Source organism: Cervus canadensis, chromosome 2 (genome assembly GCF_019320065.1).
Source record: "Cervus canadensis isolate Bull #8, Minnesota chromosome 2, ASM1932006v1, whole genome shotgun sequence".
Taxonomy (NCBI): Eukaryota; Metazoa; Chordata; class Mammalia; order Artiodactyla; family Cervidae; genus Cervus; species Cervus canadensis.
The window spans coordinates 24,294,318-24,309,979 of NC_057387.1; the positions used below are offsets into that span (position 1 = coordinate 24,294,318).

A 15,662-nucleotide genomic window follows, 5' to 3' on the forward strand; every position below is an offset into this window, starting at 1 on the left:
ATTTTGTATCTCTCTCTACCATACTTCTGTGTTTTATTGATTTCTTTTTTTCTACTGATTTAGGATTATATAAACCATATTCTAAAGAAAGAAGATGAGTTGCAGGAAATGACAGTTAAAGATTCCAGAACCGAGGAGGAGAGAGGCAATGCTGCAGATCTCCTCAAGCTGGTTATGGTGAGAAATTGTTTTCTATTCCAGTGTTTTTTACTTTTGTTTCAATATTCAATGCATCAAGACAAAATATTGTAAATAACAGCTATTTCTGTCAATTTTACGAAGCTTTTATTCCCTCCTTATAATTTCGTATTTCTGTAGAACCCTGATTCCTTACATGTATCACATTTTGTAAACGCTTTTTGAAAGAAAGTGAAAGTGAAGTCTCTTAGTCGTTTCTGACTCTTTGTGACCCCATGGACTGGCCTGCCAGGCTCCTCTGTCCATTGGATTTCCCAGGCAAAAATACTGGAGTTGGTTGCCATTTCCTTCAGGGGATCTTCCTGACCCAGGGATTGAACCCAGGTCTCCCACATTGCAGGCAAACTCTTTTACCATCTGAGCCACCAGGGAATCCCAATATGATGTTTTTTAGTCTCTTCCTTAACTCATAAATAATTCTGAAGACTCTTAAATAAAAGTTTTTATTGTCTTCAGAGAAGCTGGCATTCATTGAAATGTATGACTTAATAAATGAAACTGGAAGGAGGAAAAAGCAATTTCTACACTGAAGTATAGAATGATTTCCACTTTTAGAAATTTGCTAAATGAAAGAAATGACTAAAAGAAAAATCACTTTTTGTATCAGCATTAAAAACGAATTCATTTTACAGTAGTTTCCATAAAAGATCAATTTGTGTACATAAAGAAGAATCTTTCTAAACAAAGTAAATTTTGTATGTAATATAATAATTACTGTTAAGGAACTGTCTCTTCATTTCAGTCTTTCCCTAAAATGGAGGAAACTACAAAAAGTCATGTTACTGAAGGTAATAATACTTAATATTTTTCTGTAAAATAGTTATAGATTTCAAAGGAGTAATCTTAAATACACTTCTCAGTTATTCTCTCGTCTGATAGCAAAGTAGCTATTTCTGTTGGCATATTGGCCATATTGTACTGTAATGACTTGTTTATATGCTTTCCTGTCTAAATTGTGAGAGTCTGAAAACCATGATTGCCTCAAATTCATTTTTATCACATGTTGAGTGAAAAATGTTGACATTTGGCTTTTAAGTTAGTCTCAACTTGTATTTAGAACATAGCAAATATCCAGGAAGCAAGCAGTCAACCAAATAACACTCTACCCCTAACACACACAGACACACACACACAACTTTGGAGCAACTACATAGGTAAAACGGAAACCTTGCCGGGCTTTACACTACATGTAGCCCAAGCAGTCTGCTTTCGGAAAGCAATTTATCTGGGGCTATATACAGCCCCAGCAAACTCGGTTATTTAGTTTCATAGTTCATAGGAGATAAGCAGTGGAGAATTTTTGTGGTTTGGGGTTTTCTTTTCTCTTTTGACTGTAAGACAAAAGTCAGACACTAGCAGCCACGGGCTCCGTTCAGTCCACAGATGTGTTTTGCGTGTCCTGCATGGTGTTGGCTTGCACAGTTGTGGTGTTGTTTTGTATATCTGAGTCTTCCTCTACCGTACCGTGACATGTGGCTGAAGATGATTAGCGGCTGTCCCTCCAGGACTGCCATGGACAAAAGAACCCACCAAAGCCCCCAGTGTCTCCCGGTCCTTACAGTCTGTTGTCGCTCTTTTTGTCGGTGGCCTCTTACATTAGGGTTGCCAGATTTAACAAATAAAAATACAGAAGACCCAGTCAAATTTGAAGTTCAGAGAAACAACAAATATTTTTTTATTATGAGCAAGTTCCAAAATAACAAGGAGCATGCTTATACTAAAAAAAAAACTGTTATTGCTTCTCTGAAATTCAAATTTGACTAGATGTCCTACACTGGTAACCCTACATTGTAGCATTTGAATTTTTAACCTCTGGTGTGAGGGAACAATCAGTGAACAGGTAAATGCACCAGTTGCCCATTAGTGAAGGATGAACCAAATGTATTTTTCAAACAGACAAACAGATGCAGGAATCAACAGTCTTGCATGTCTACAGCTGCCCTGACACATTAATAGTGGTGATGCTAAGTCATTGGTCCCCAAAGTACTTCCTAAAGCACTAGTCTATGACATAGTTCCAGAGAAAAATGAGTTTTATGATAAAATAAGTTTGGATACTGCTGCATAATGCCTTATTTTCTTAGCCACAAGGTACATGAACTAATTAAGGGTTCAGAAAAGTCCCAAAGTAATGAAACATATTTAACCTTGTATAAATCAGTATTTCCTAAACTCATAAAACCATGGGATATGGAACCTTCCTTTCTTTTTTTTATCTCCTGTTAACATTTTGCTGAGACCATGTTGTAGAATAAACTCTGAGAATCACTGCCCAAATTATCAAACAGCCATCATATTGTATTCATATTCTTGGATTCAGACCCTAAGATATCTTTTTAAAAACACAAATTCAGTAAGATATTTAATTTGGGGGAGTTTTGGTGCTCCAGATGTGAAGAAACTCAGGTAGAACACTGATTCCCCTGGTGATGTGGGACAGATGAGGAGTTTGCCACATTTTACATTTTGATTCTAAGATGTGTGTTTTCTAGAGGGATATTTCATAGAGCTACCTGGTTTCCTGTGATATTGTAACTTGGCCATGGAAATTCTAGTAAACATTTGAGAAGCTAAATATAGGCTCTTAGAAAACATCTCAGATGAGTGAGTGTTGGTTGTGTGTTGTGCTGTCAAGAAGTGAGGATAAAAGCTAAATCCATCTATTTTTAAAGTTGCAGCCCACCTAGCTGATTTATTTAAGCAGTCTTTGGCTAATGCTACAGAATATCCACCAGAAACCTTTGAGACAGATTTCCTTGAAAAGAAATTGAGGTAAGCTGATCCAACAATGTGTTCCAATCAGTAGTAAGGAAATGAGGAGGAAATGGGGAGATAAGAGTATAATACTGGGGGTGATAATATCTAGGAATTCTTAGCCTTTCATCTTCCACGCTGTTAACAATTTATCCTGCAAGGGTGGTTTTTCTTCTATTGTCTGTAAGCTGAGAGCATTGCCCTTTTTCATCATATTTTTCCTTTTCTTTTACACAGGCACACAGAGACTACAAAGCACTGGAAAGAAAAGTTAGCTCAAAAGAGGTAATTCTATCCTGAAGTCTACATAAGCATGTGAAAGGCCCAGCTTTGTGGAGTCATGGAATTTTAGGATGGGATGGTTTGCAAGGTCCTACCATCCAGGCTCCCACTGTTCTTAAAATCTCTGCTAATACATTTCTGCCCAATGGTCATTCATTGTTTGTGCAATGATGTTGTAATCCTTTGAGGAAACCCATTTGAGCATTAGGTAGATCCTCTCTCTGTCATAAGCAAGAAAGCTCTCATGTATTCCCTGTGGTTTGGCAATTCTAATATATTGATAAATATTCTAGAACTTAATGCAGAGCATAGTCTTAAACTCGCAAGGGTTCTTATAATGCACATGAGAAATGTACTCTAAGCATTACGTGTGCTGGTTTCCTTTCAGTCTTAGCTGAGGATTCCAACCCCAGCCCTCTCGCCCTAAAGAAAGGAAGCCAGATATATGTATTGGGTATACAGTAGTACTTATTGTACCATTGTACACATTTGCATGGCTGCTCTCCAGAATAGCTCCCAGGATGAATATGCTTCTTAATAAAAACGTCTGGGTTGTGGAATATGTTGGAGAAGTGGTGAGATAAGAACTTAGGTCTCATGGGCCACCCCCCTATAAAACTAGAAGATATATACTGTCCTATAGAATATCCCTGAAAGGATTTCCAAGAGCCTGGTGACAGAGTCTGTGGGGAAGGAGTTTGAGAGGTTAGGGAACAGTGTAAGATGAACTTCCTTTCCATTATGTAGTCTTTTCTACTTATGTACGCGTGCATGCATTATCCATTCACATTTAAATTTTTTTTGAAATATTTAACAATTTTAATTTTAACCCATAGCTAGGTAATGGCAAGCCAACAAAGAAGAAGGTGCAACATGGAAGTAGATATGTGTCCTAGAAAAGAAAAGGGCTAACAACATGGAAAATGGATGGGAGATGAGGGTGAAGGAAGGAGAAAGTTTCCAAGATATAGGAGGTGGTCAACAAATGACAGATGCTTTGGAAGAATTGGAAAGGAAAATGAAAAGACGAATTTGGGCTTATCAGTTGGAAGGTTTATTGATTTCTTTTGTGAGAACAGTTTTAAGAGAGTGGTAAGCAGTAGCTAGACTGCCATAGATTGATGAATGAATCCATTGAGGCAGTAGAGATTTAAAGAGAAATTCAAGTTGTTTAATAAGACAATTTCCATTCAGCCAGTATTTCTAGAGAGGCCATCTAGTATAAGAGAAAAAGCACTAGTCTTAGAGGCAGCAGACCTAGAATCAGACCTTCGATTTGATTATCTGGACTAAGGTGTTCCATTTGATTATCTGTAGACTGTATGATGCCAGCTGGCTGTTTTACTTCAGTAAAATTGGCTTCAGGATTTCAATTTGCTTATCTATAAAATGAGGATGATTAGACTGCCTATTGTCTAAGACCTCTGTTAGTTCACTAACAGCTGACTTGCATGGGCACTAATCAAGATCACTGGCTTAAGGGCATACCCCCTGGGTTTTAATTCAGACTTCACCTCTTACTGGTGACATGATTTAGGGTAGGCTTCCCTGATGGGTCAGTGGTAAAGAATCTGCCTGCAGTACAGGAGACCTGGGTTCTATCCCTGGGTTGGGAAGATTCCCTAGAGAAGGAAATGGCAGCCCACTCCAGTATTCTTGCCTGGGAAATTCCATGGACAGAGGAGCCTGGCAGACAACAGTGCATGGGGTTGCAATAAAAGTTAGATACAATCTAGCAGCTAAAACTTACATGCACATTTAACTTCTATATGCCTTGACTTTTTTGACAAATAAAATGTAAATGTAAAGTACTTTGCAAAGTTTTCCTGGCATGCAATAAGCTCTGAAAAATGAAAATTATTTCAGATAGGGTTAGGTTCAGCTACATTTACAAATAACCACCCAATCAGTACTTTTACAAGAAAGAAGTTTATTTTTCCTAAGGTAAAAGAAGTCAGAGGTGGGTAATCCCTGGCAAGCAGTGCCACAATACCATCAGGAACTGAGATTCTTTTCTTTTTTCTGTTTCATCATTCTTGGCACATGATTTCCATCCTCAAGTTTGCTTCATAGTTGCAAGACGACTGCTGCAACTACAGCCGTTTCATTCATATTCTAAATAGTAGGAGAAGAATTGAGGCAAGGACAAAGGGAAAACCTTCCAACTGAGACCTCTCTGAAAGCTTTCTGAGGCCCTACCCAGTGACTTCAGTCTGCATCTTACTGGCTATCCGTATATTTAAGAAAGGCTGGGAAGTATACTTTTTAGCTTTTTTAGTTAGACCATTGCCTTCCCCCCCAATACAGGTTCTAGCATTGGAAAGATGGCTAGCAGGATTATTGTGATTGTTTTTATTTTACTTTGTGATCATTAATCTTATTATTCATAAGCCATTCATTCCCCAAGTTTCTGTGTATATTACCATTGCTACTGAAATTTTGGAAATCAGTAGAATTTAACTATCAATTAAACTTCAGAGAACTGGAAAGACAGGCAAAAAGGTCAACATGTGGTTTGTAGCCTTCTGAGATCAACTGTAAAACCAAACTACAAGCTGGTGTCATTATTTCCTAGCTTACGTGAAAGTCTAACTTCCAATGTAGGAAATGTGACTGATTCTAGAAGAAGCAGAAAATGAACTAAAACAATTTGACAGAAAAAAAAAAAATTCCTGAGTTAATTCTTATCAGTTTTACTGTTAGGGATCTGCATTTTCTGTGGGATTTAGAGCTGAAACACAAGCAAATAACATTTTAAAATATTCTTTGTCATCTTTTGCATCATTACGGAAATATCTACCAGGAAGGAAATTGAAAAAACACAGAACTATCTAAAGGAGATTAGGAGCAAAGTAATATCGCCCTACTTCAAATCTGAACTGAGCCAGCTTTATCAGTCTCAGGTAATTGAATGTAACTGAATGAATCCTCATAAGAATTGATACAATGCCTATGCTATTAATGTAACCTACCTATCATGATACTGTTTCTTCCCTGCTTCAACCATCAACCCAACTGCCTAGCCCATACTCTTCACGTCCATGTTTTCACAAGCACATGAGAGGGAAGTTCTTTGCCAATGTATTACTATAGCTCCACCACCCTGCCTTGCATTAGCACTATTAATTACATTCTCCCACCTCTATTTTAAGCCCTTTTGGGGGATTGAATTCTCCCTATTGATGATTACCCTCCGATAAATCCCATTTTGAATTTTTTATTCTATTAAAATGTCCTCACTCATCAAACTCTAAAGCAAAAGGAGTATTGTCATGTGCTCAGCATTCCCTGTGCTTCTGTGAAAATTCCAAGTGCTATTATTTACCACAGGTGGCCTGACAAGAAAGTACGGGAAATCATGGGGAAGAAAATCTAGAATTAAGTTACTCTCTTGAAAAACTTGTAGTTTACAAACCTTTTTCCCAGGGCCTTAAAAAACATGCTTTAATCACTCCTCACCAACCCAGTGTGCTTGTAGCAGTGGCCTTTCAGCCATGAGTTAAGTCTAAAATAAGTCTTTGGTTTTTCCTTTAAGTTTAATTATCTGGACACCCTTTCCAAAAACTTGCCTCCTTTTACAAAGAAAGACGAGGATGCAAGCAAAGATGCCGCTCAAGATACATCCAGTCTTCCTCCAGGTGTGTGTGCATGTAGCTCTTATTCCTGTTAATGTAGAACATAGCCAGTTTCCTACCACTTTTTGTCTCAGTAATAGCTAATGATAGAACCCAATGTGACCTATGTATTACAGATTTGGCTGAGTTATATGAGGAAGCTAAGCTGTAAAAAAAATTTAGTTTTCATCCAGTATGCTTGAAATTTGCCTGAAAGTATTAAGAAGACCTTACTAAATATAAAAATCATGGGAGTATTGAAAGGTTGTAGAAGAATGGGGCGTTCATGAGGTCTCAAAATATCACCTCGCATATTGCCTACTAATTATAAGGTGAATTAATGGAGAAAGATGGCATTTCAACTTTAATCAGGTGATCAAGCTCCTACCAATTGCAAGACCATCTAGCATTAAGTGTTTTCTCATATAGCACAATACAGAGTTCCTAGGACCTGTGTAGAATTCTTGCCAAAAATCTTTAACCAGAAATTTGTCAAAAGGAAAAAAGCCAAGAAATCCAGAATGTAGACATTTTATAAGACAACTGACGAACTCTTCAAAGAAGTCAATGTCATTTTAAAAATGTTAAAAGATGAGGTGATTGTTCTATATTAAAAGAGACAAAAGAGACCTGAAAACTGCCTGTAATACATACATTTTAGATGTTGGATTGAGAAAGAAACAGCTATGGAAGATATTTTGGAGCAATTAGTTGAGTCTGATTTAGGGACTGTATGAAAGGGTATTGTGGGATTACTGTAAGCTTTCTTGGGTATGGTGATGGTGTTGTAAACATGTAGTGGACATGTCTTCATTTCAGGAGATACATGTTGAAGAATTTAGGGATGAAATGAAATTTAGTTCTTCTCTTGAATAAACTGGGTTGTTAAAATAACCAAACAGAGGGATCTTCTGCTGTACAATGCAATACCACGAGCTCAGCTGCCTGGAATGAGGACAGCCAAGGAAAATACCTAATTACTGCAGCATTTGCAAGGCAAAGATTAAGGCTGGAACAAGGACTCGTAGACGTGATGGAGCCCAGTCAGGGATAAAGGCACCCTGGGCAGATGACACTAACCAGTCAAGCCTATCTTTCCATTGAAAGGGGGCCAAGGCCACAATATTTTCAGCATGGTCCTTCAGGCAGTTGCCACAATTTAACTAGGGTTGGCACACACATAAGTTGAAATGTATTTGCATCCTCAGTCCTTGAAATGTATACATTTAAAATTTGTTTCATATTGCACTGATGTCTTAGAGCACATTTTAAGACAGAGCTACATTTTCAGAGTAATAAATGGACTTAAGATTGGAAATTTTTTTAAAAAAGAAATGACAATTCAGTTACTCTTGCCTCGTAAAAGTAGGTTAAATTACCTGGTCTCTGTTTCATAACCCAAGATAACAACTGCTCTTTGGTCATAAGGCCCAGAAAGAACCAGCCAGCTCCTTGGGAGTGAGTCTTACAGACACTGTCCTGTTTGTTAATGGCAAACATTGTATCATATAATGAAAAATCCTGGCTCTTAATGGCTTGCTTCCATTTACTCTCTTTAAAGAGGGTGGGGGGAAAGCACTTTGTTCATTGTAATACACACATTAGTAGTCATTGTATCACTGTCCAAAATATCACTTTAAATTATTTGTTTGGGTTTTTTTATTTCAGATTCCCAGAAAAATAAAGTGTCAAAACAGGAATCCTCAGATATACTTAGTGTTTCAAAATCAGAGAACCTTGAGGATACCAAGGAACCTGCTAGCCAAAAGCAAACTGAAAATTTAACAGTAACTATCAAAGGTATGGCAGTCTACTGCTTTATCTCATTGCTTCTCAAAACTGAACATCATGTCTTTTTGGAGTACAGGAGATGGCCCTCAGGGCATGATTGGCAGTTACAGAAAAAATCCTAGTGCGTCATGGATTGTGAACCTGCAGGACTTTATAAGGCTTCTTAGCACATCAGAGTATCTCAAAAAATATTTTGAGAATGACTACAAGTCCCAGACTGAAGGAAAGAAATGACAAATTTTTGAGATTCATTATTTTATTTCTCCAATTTATTTTGATTCATTTATTATTTTATGCCTCGTGGTTCTAAGAGTTTGTGTGATTTACTGAAAGTCAGGAACCCAGTAGCTTTGTTGAGCCATGAGTGGCTTGGTAGTTGGACTTAGATTTACCTATGATTTCAATACTTCTTTGGCCTGCAGGTGCTGCTGGAAGAGAAACATCTGTCTTACACAGTGTGTCATCTTATTGGGGTAGCAGAAACTCAAGTGTGGAATACCACAGAATAGTTTCTAGTTCCTGTGGAGTCATGTTACACTGATTTAACTGAAGTCAGCTGAACTAAATATGATTGGGAAAGAAAGAAAGGAAGGGAGAAAGAGAGGGAAGGAGAAAGGAAAGGAAGGAAGGAGGGATAATTTAAATTGTCTAGATAAATTTGCACTCCCTGATTCCTGTGGGTATGTTCCATTTTGAAAGTGAGGAGAGGATCGGTTGATGGGTCTTAGTTACCTCTTACAGAAGCAACATCTTGCTTCATTTATGAGTCAGAACTAAGAGATTTTCTTTATGCAAGCCCTTTTGCTTTCCTGACTCTAATCTTATGTCTCCTGTGAGGTTTGTTCATTTAGGAGGTGACTTACTTATTGCCCCATGGAGACAGGAATGGCAGCCCACTCCAGTATTTTTGCTTGGGGAATACCATGGACAGAGGAGACTGGCAGGCCACTGTCCATGGACTGGCAAAGAGTCAAACATGACTGAGTGAGTTTCACTTCACTTACTCAATGTCAGGCACTGTTTTAGGCATGGGAATACAGCAATTAAGAAGCCAACATCATATGCAGCTGAACATACTATGAGCAGACCTAGACAATAAGTAAACAAATAAGTTCAGATGGTATTAAGTGGTGTCACATAATGTAACAGTATAACGAATGGAGAGTATCTGAGGAGAGAGATACCACTCAGTTAGAGGGTTAGAAGGCCCTTCTGTGAAGGGATATTTGAGCTGAGACAACAGAGGCAAGAGGGAGGCAGCCATGCAAAGACTGAGGGAAAGGAATATTCCAGGTAGTGGGAACAGCAAACATGAAGGCCCTTAGAGCAGAAGAAATAGAAATAAAAAGAAGGCACGGACCTGGAAGAAAATGGGCATTGGAACAATCAGAGGAAGATGAGGTCAGAGAGAGGGGCAGTAGTAAGATCCCGTGAGGAGTTGTGAGTTTTATTCTAAGAGGTGAAAGGGAAAATGACTCAGTCATGTCCGACTCTTTGCGACCTCATGGACTATACAGTCCATGAAATTCACCAGGCCAGAATACTGGAGTGGGTCGCCTTTCCTTTCTCCAGGGGATTTTCCCAACCCAGGGATCAAACCCAGGTCTCCCGTATTGCAGGTGGATTCTTTACCAGCTGAGCCCTGGAGTGGGTAGCCTATCCCTTCCACAGAGGGTCTTCCTGACCCAGAAATCAAACCGGGGTCTCCTGCTTTGCAGGTGGATTCTTTACTGAGCTATCATTCTAAGAGGAGTTGTAGTCAAACCCCACCGGAAGGTTTTGAGCAGCAGGGTCATTATATGATAAGCTTATGTTTTAAAAAGATCGCTCTGGCAACTGTGTGGACAATGGTTCATGAGAAGGGGAAGGGGAGGACTGGAGAAAATGGAAGCAGGGAGGAAGCAACAGAGGATATTTGTGATCATGGACAGAGACCTGGACTAGGGGCTCAAGACAGAGGTGGTGAGAAGCAAATTAATTGGAAATATATCCAGTGTATATATGTGTGAGTGGGGGGGGGGTATCGGAGGTAGAGCCAGCAGGGCTTGCTTGTTGATTGGACGTGGGGCTGAAATAGAAAAAGAATAAAGGGGATTCCTGGATTAACTAATGTGACCAGTTGTGAGGCTGAGAATTGGTAGTTGCAACAAGTTTCCAGGTGATGCTGATGTCACTGATACAGGATCTTGCGTTGACAACCACTGCCCTACGACAAACTCGAGAATGTAAAATCAGGCAGAGAAGGAGCCAGTAAAGGCAACTAAGAAAAAGCCAGCAAAATAGGTGAAAAATGGGAGTGTGAAAATCACTAAGTGTTTTGAATATATTAAATGCCCCTGAAGAATTGAGTAAGATAAAAAATAACCATGAAATTGGATATGATCATGGTCACTGGTGATCTAGACAACAGCAACCCCAAGGCACAGAGAAGACTGAAGTCAATTGGAGCCGCTATGTATAGAATGGCTAAGGAGGAATCAACAGCAGCAGCAGGAATGGATAGCTGTAACCAAGAGTTTTGTTGAAAAAATAAAGAAGAAAGACTGCAGCTGGAGGGAGTGGTGTTACTAAGTGAAAGGTTTTTGGTTTTGTTTTAAATTAGACATAGTAGGGACTTCCCTGGTGGTCCAGTGGCTGAGACTCCATGTTCCCAGTGCAGCAGTCTCAGGTGTGATCCCTGGTCAGGGAGCCAGATCTCACATGCCACAACTAAGAGTTTACTTGCCTCAACTAAAGATCCCGTATGTGGTAATGAAGATCCTGTATGCTGCAACTAAGAACCAGCACAGTCAATAAAATTTTTTTTTAATTAAACATACCAGTAGAACATATTGATTTGCTAAATGATGATAATTCTGTGTCAAGAGAGAACTTGTGATGCAGGAGAAGGGAACATCATTGCAGGAGAGCAAAGTGTTAAAAAAGGTGAGAGACCATGACCTTTGGGGCAGACCCTGAGTCAAAGCTATGGTTTTTCCAGTAGTCGTGTATGGGTGTGAGAGTTGGACTATAAAGAAAGCTAAGCTCCGAAGAATTGATGCTTTTGAACTGTGGTGTTGGAGAAGACTCTTGAGAATCCCTTGGACTGCAAGGAGATCCAACCAGTCCATCCTAAAGGAAATCAGTCCTAACTGTTCATTGGAAGGACTGATGCTGAAGCTGAAACTCCAATACTTTGGCCACCTGATGTGAAGAGCTGACTCATTTGAAAAGACCCTGATGCTGGGAAAGATTGAAGGTGGGAGGAGAAGGGGATGACAGAGGATGAGGTGGATGGATGGCATCACCGACTCAATGGACATGAGTTTGAGTAAGCTCCAGGAGTTGGCGATAGACAGGGAAGCCTGGCGTGCTGCAGTCTGTGGGGTCACAAAGAGTCGGACACAACAGGGAGACTGAACTGAACTGAACTGAACTGAACTGAATGGCAGAGTTGACCTTGGATGTGAGTGGGGTCACCTCATCCACAGTGGCAGGAGAGAGGAGAAAGAATACAGGTACATGGGCGGGTGGGTTGTGGTTTGGTATCGGGAAGGTGAACCAGTGTGATGTCAAAGGAGTGGATGTAATGAGAGCATAGAAAACCCATTCCAGAGAAACAGGAAAGCAAAGCAAGAAGGCATGACTTATTGTTTAAAGTGACAGTGTCTGTTGACTGGAGCTCTCAGGAGGTCAAATAATTGCTTGGCAGATATGATAGAGTAATAAGCTAAAAGAGTAGGAGGATGGTGATCTAGAGAGGGAAGTTTAAAACAGAGGTTTGGAAAGTGGCAAAATGATTGGTGTTGGCAAGGGCAAAGATATGACCATGGGAGTTTCTGAGGTGGAAAAGAGGAAAAGATGAAGAAACAGGGTGATGGAAAAATCAGAGAGGACAGAGTTATCTGGGGATGTCACCAAGAGAGATGAAGGGGAAGACCAACTAAGGTGTTGGAACTGCAGTGAATCAAGGGAATGTTTGAGGTAGTCAGTGATTGACAACTACTTGGAGATGTCATAGGTATTATTAATAATAAAATAGTCTGATGGCATGAGCTTCAAAAGAATGGGAGTACTTGAAGGAGGGAAAAAATGCTTTGAAACTAGAAAAACACCTACAGCACCCCTTTTGTTGTTGTTCAGTTGCTTAGTCATGTTGGACTCTTTGAAACCCCATGGACTGCAGCACGCCAGGCTTCCGTGTCCTTCACCAACTCCCGGAGCTTGCTGAAACTCATGTCCCTTGAGTCAGTGATGCCATCCAACCATCTCATTCTCTGTTGTCCCCTTCTCCTCCCACCTTCAATCTTTCCCAGTTTCAGGGCCTTTTCAAATGAGTCAGCTCTTCACACCAGGTGGCCAAAGTATTGGAGCTTCAGCTTCCGCATCAGTCCTTCCAATGAACAGTTAGGACTGATTTCCTTTAGGATGGACTGGTTTGATCTCCTTGCAGTCCAAGGGACTCTCAAGAGTCTTCTCCAACACCACAGTTCAAAAGCATCGATTCTTTGCACTCAGCATTCTTTATGGTTCAACACTCACATCCATACCTGACTACTGGAAAAAACATAGCTTTTACTATACGGACCTTTGTTGGCAAAGTAATGTCTCTGCTTTTTAATATGCTGTATAGGTTTGTCATAGCTTTTCTTCCAGCACCCCTACATACTGAAATACTTGAAGTAATAGGGACAATAATGTGATTCCACTATAAGTGGTAAATTAAATTTTAATATAAACAATAAAGTTGAAAGAAGTTCAGAGTAGGAAGAGATTAACACAAGCAGCAGGGAAAGTTTTATGGGAGAGGTGGTCTTAAAGAATAAATAGCGTTGCGTAGATTTTAAGATTTAAAATGGAATCACCTGAGACAGCCCTCATTTCACTTGAGGAAACTGAAACCTAGAGAAAGTCAAGCAACATTGAAAACCTGGGACTCTGCCAAGGCCAGAAAATGAGTTTTTTGACTCTTAATTCTCAGTAGTTTATTATACTGCCCTCCAGATGTAGGGAACAGAAAAGAGTATTTTATACTGAAAAAAAGAAAGGAAAGAATATGTTCAAAGCTTGAGTAGAAATGAACTGGAAACAAATGTAAGTAGATTATTCTTACTTGGTAATAGTACAAGAAATGCTTGGAAAATACAGTAGAATCAGCTAGAGGAGATTTGGATTTGATGAAATAAAAATGAACTTGACAGCATTCACTGTGATAACACTGTGAAAAATCCCATGGCGACGTAAACCAGTTTCGGGGGCTGTGGGCCGACTGTGCAGCCTGCTCCAGACTGCAGGAGGCCTGTTCTGGGCTTGGCACCAGGCCCCTGAGATCTGATGGCGTGCTCTCATCACAGTCCCACATTCAGTGACACCACATTGAGAACTTGAGTCAGCCTCAGTGAGAAATCAGCAAATGCCACAAATGTGCAAAGTATACCAACCAGGGCAGTTTTTCTCCAGGGAGGCAGTTGTTAAGCCTTTTTCCAGCACACCAGTAGTGCAGGGAGAGCTTGGGTGTATTCCACTCCGGCAATGAAGGGGCCCCACCTTCTGTGGCTGGCTGCCTTCAGGGGTAAAGCTTGGAGCTCAGGAGAGGTGGATTGCAGGCTGCCCCCCTCAGTCAGTTCAGTTCAGTTCAGTTGCTCAGTCATTGTCCGACTCTTTGTGACCCCATGAACTGCAGCACACCAGGCTTTCCTGTCCATCACCAACTCCCAGAGCTTACTCAAACTCATGTCCATAGAGTCGATGATGCCATCCAACCATCTCATCCTCTGTCATCCCCTTCTCCTCCCTCCTTCAATCTTTCCCAGCATCAGGGTCTTTTCCAATAAGTCCGTTCTTCATTTTGGATGGCCAAAGTATTGAAGTTTCAGCTTCAGCATTAGTCCTTCCAATGAATATTCAGGACTGATCTCCTTTGGGATGGACTGGTTGGATCTCCTTGCAGTCCAAGGGACTCTCAAGAGTCTTCTCCAGCACCACATTTTAAAAGCATCAATTCTTTGGTGCTCAGCTTTCTTTATAGTCCAAATCTCACATCCATACATGACTACTGGAAAAATCATAGCTTTGACTAGACAACCTTTGTTGACAAAGTAATGTCTCTGCTTTTTAATATGCTGTCTAGGCTGGTCATAGCTTTTCCTCCAAGGAACAAGTGTCTTTTAATTTCATGGCTACACCATCACCCTAATACCAAAACCAGACAAAGATGCCACGAAAAAAGAAAACTACAGGCCAATATCACTGATGAACATAGATGCAAAAATCCTTAACAAAATTCTAGAAAACAGAATCCAACAACATATTTAAAAGATCATACATCATGACCAAGTGGCTTTACCCCAGGAATGCAAGGGTTCTTTAATATCTGCATATCAATCAATGTAATACATCACATTAACAAATTGAAAGATAAAAACCATATGATTATTTCAATAGATGCAGAAAAAGCCTTTGACAAAATTCAACATCCATTTATGATATAAAAAAAAAAAAAACTCTCCAGAAAGCAGGAATAGAAGTAACATACCTCAACATAATAAAAGCTATATATGGCAAACCCACAGCAAACATTATCCTCAATGGTGAAAAATTGAAAGCATTTCCCCTAAAGTCAGGAACAAGGCAAAGGTGCCCACTCTCACCACTACTATTCAACATAGTTTTGGAAGTTTTGACCACAGCAATCAGAGCAGAAAAAGAAATAAAAGGAATCCAGATAGGAAAAGAAAAAGTGAAACCCTCACTGTTTGCAGATGACATGATCCTCTACATAGAAAACCCTAAAGACTCTACCAGAAAATTACTAGAGCTAATCAATGAATATAGTAAAGTTGCAGGATATAAAAATAACACACAGAAATCCCTTGCATTCCTATACACTAACAATGAGAAAACAGAAAGAGAAAGTAAGGAAACAATACCATTCACCATTGCAACAAAAAGAATAAAATACTTAGGAATATATCTACCTAAAGAAACAACAGACCTACATATAGAAAACTATAAAACACTGATGAAAGAAATCAAAGAGGACAC

At 39.7% G+C, this 15,662-nt stretch overlaps 1 protein-coding gene across 1 annotated transcript in view; it reads left to right on the forward strand.

Moving 5' to 3' along the window:
• The window catches only part of SPAG17 (sperm associated antigen 17), a 232,357-nt gene that overhangs the window by 199,336 nt on the left and 17,359 nt on the right, over positions 1 to 15,662 (forward strand). Inside the window, exons 37-43 of the mRNA XM_043459617.1 lie at positions 64 to 177; positions 941 to 986; positions 2,871 to 2,970; positions 3,190 to 3,237; positions 6,038 to 6,137; positions 6,770 to 6,872; positions 8,517 to 8,648. Coding sequence (XP_043315552.1) covers positions 64 to 177; positions 941 to 986; positions 2,871 to 2,970; positions 3,190 to 3,237; positions 6,038 to 6,137; positions 6,770 to 6,872; positions 8,517 to 8,648 — 643 coding nt within the window. The remainder of the gene's footprint in view (positions 1 to 63; positions 178 to 940; positions 987 to 2,870; positions 2,971 to 3,189; positions 3,238 to 6,037; positions 6,138 to 6,769; positions 6,873 to 8,516; positions 8,649 to 15,662) is intronic.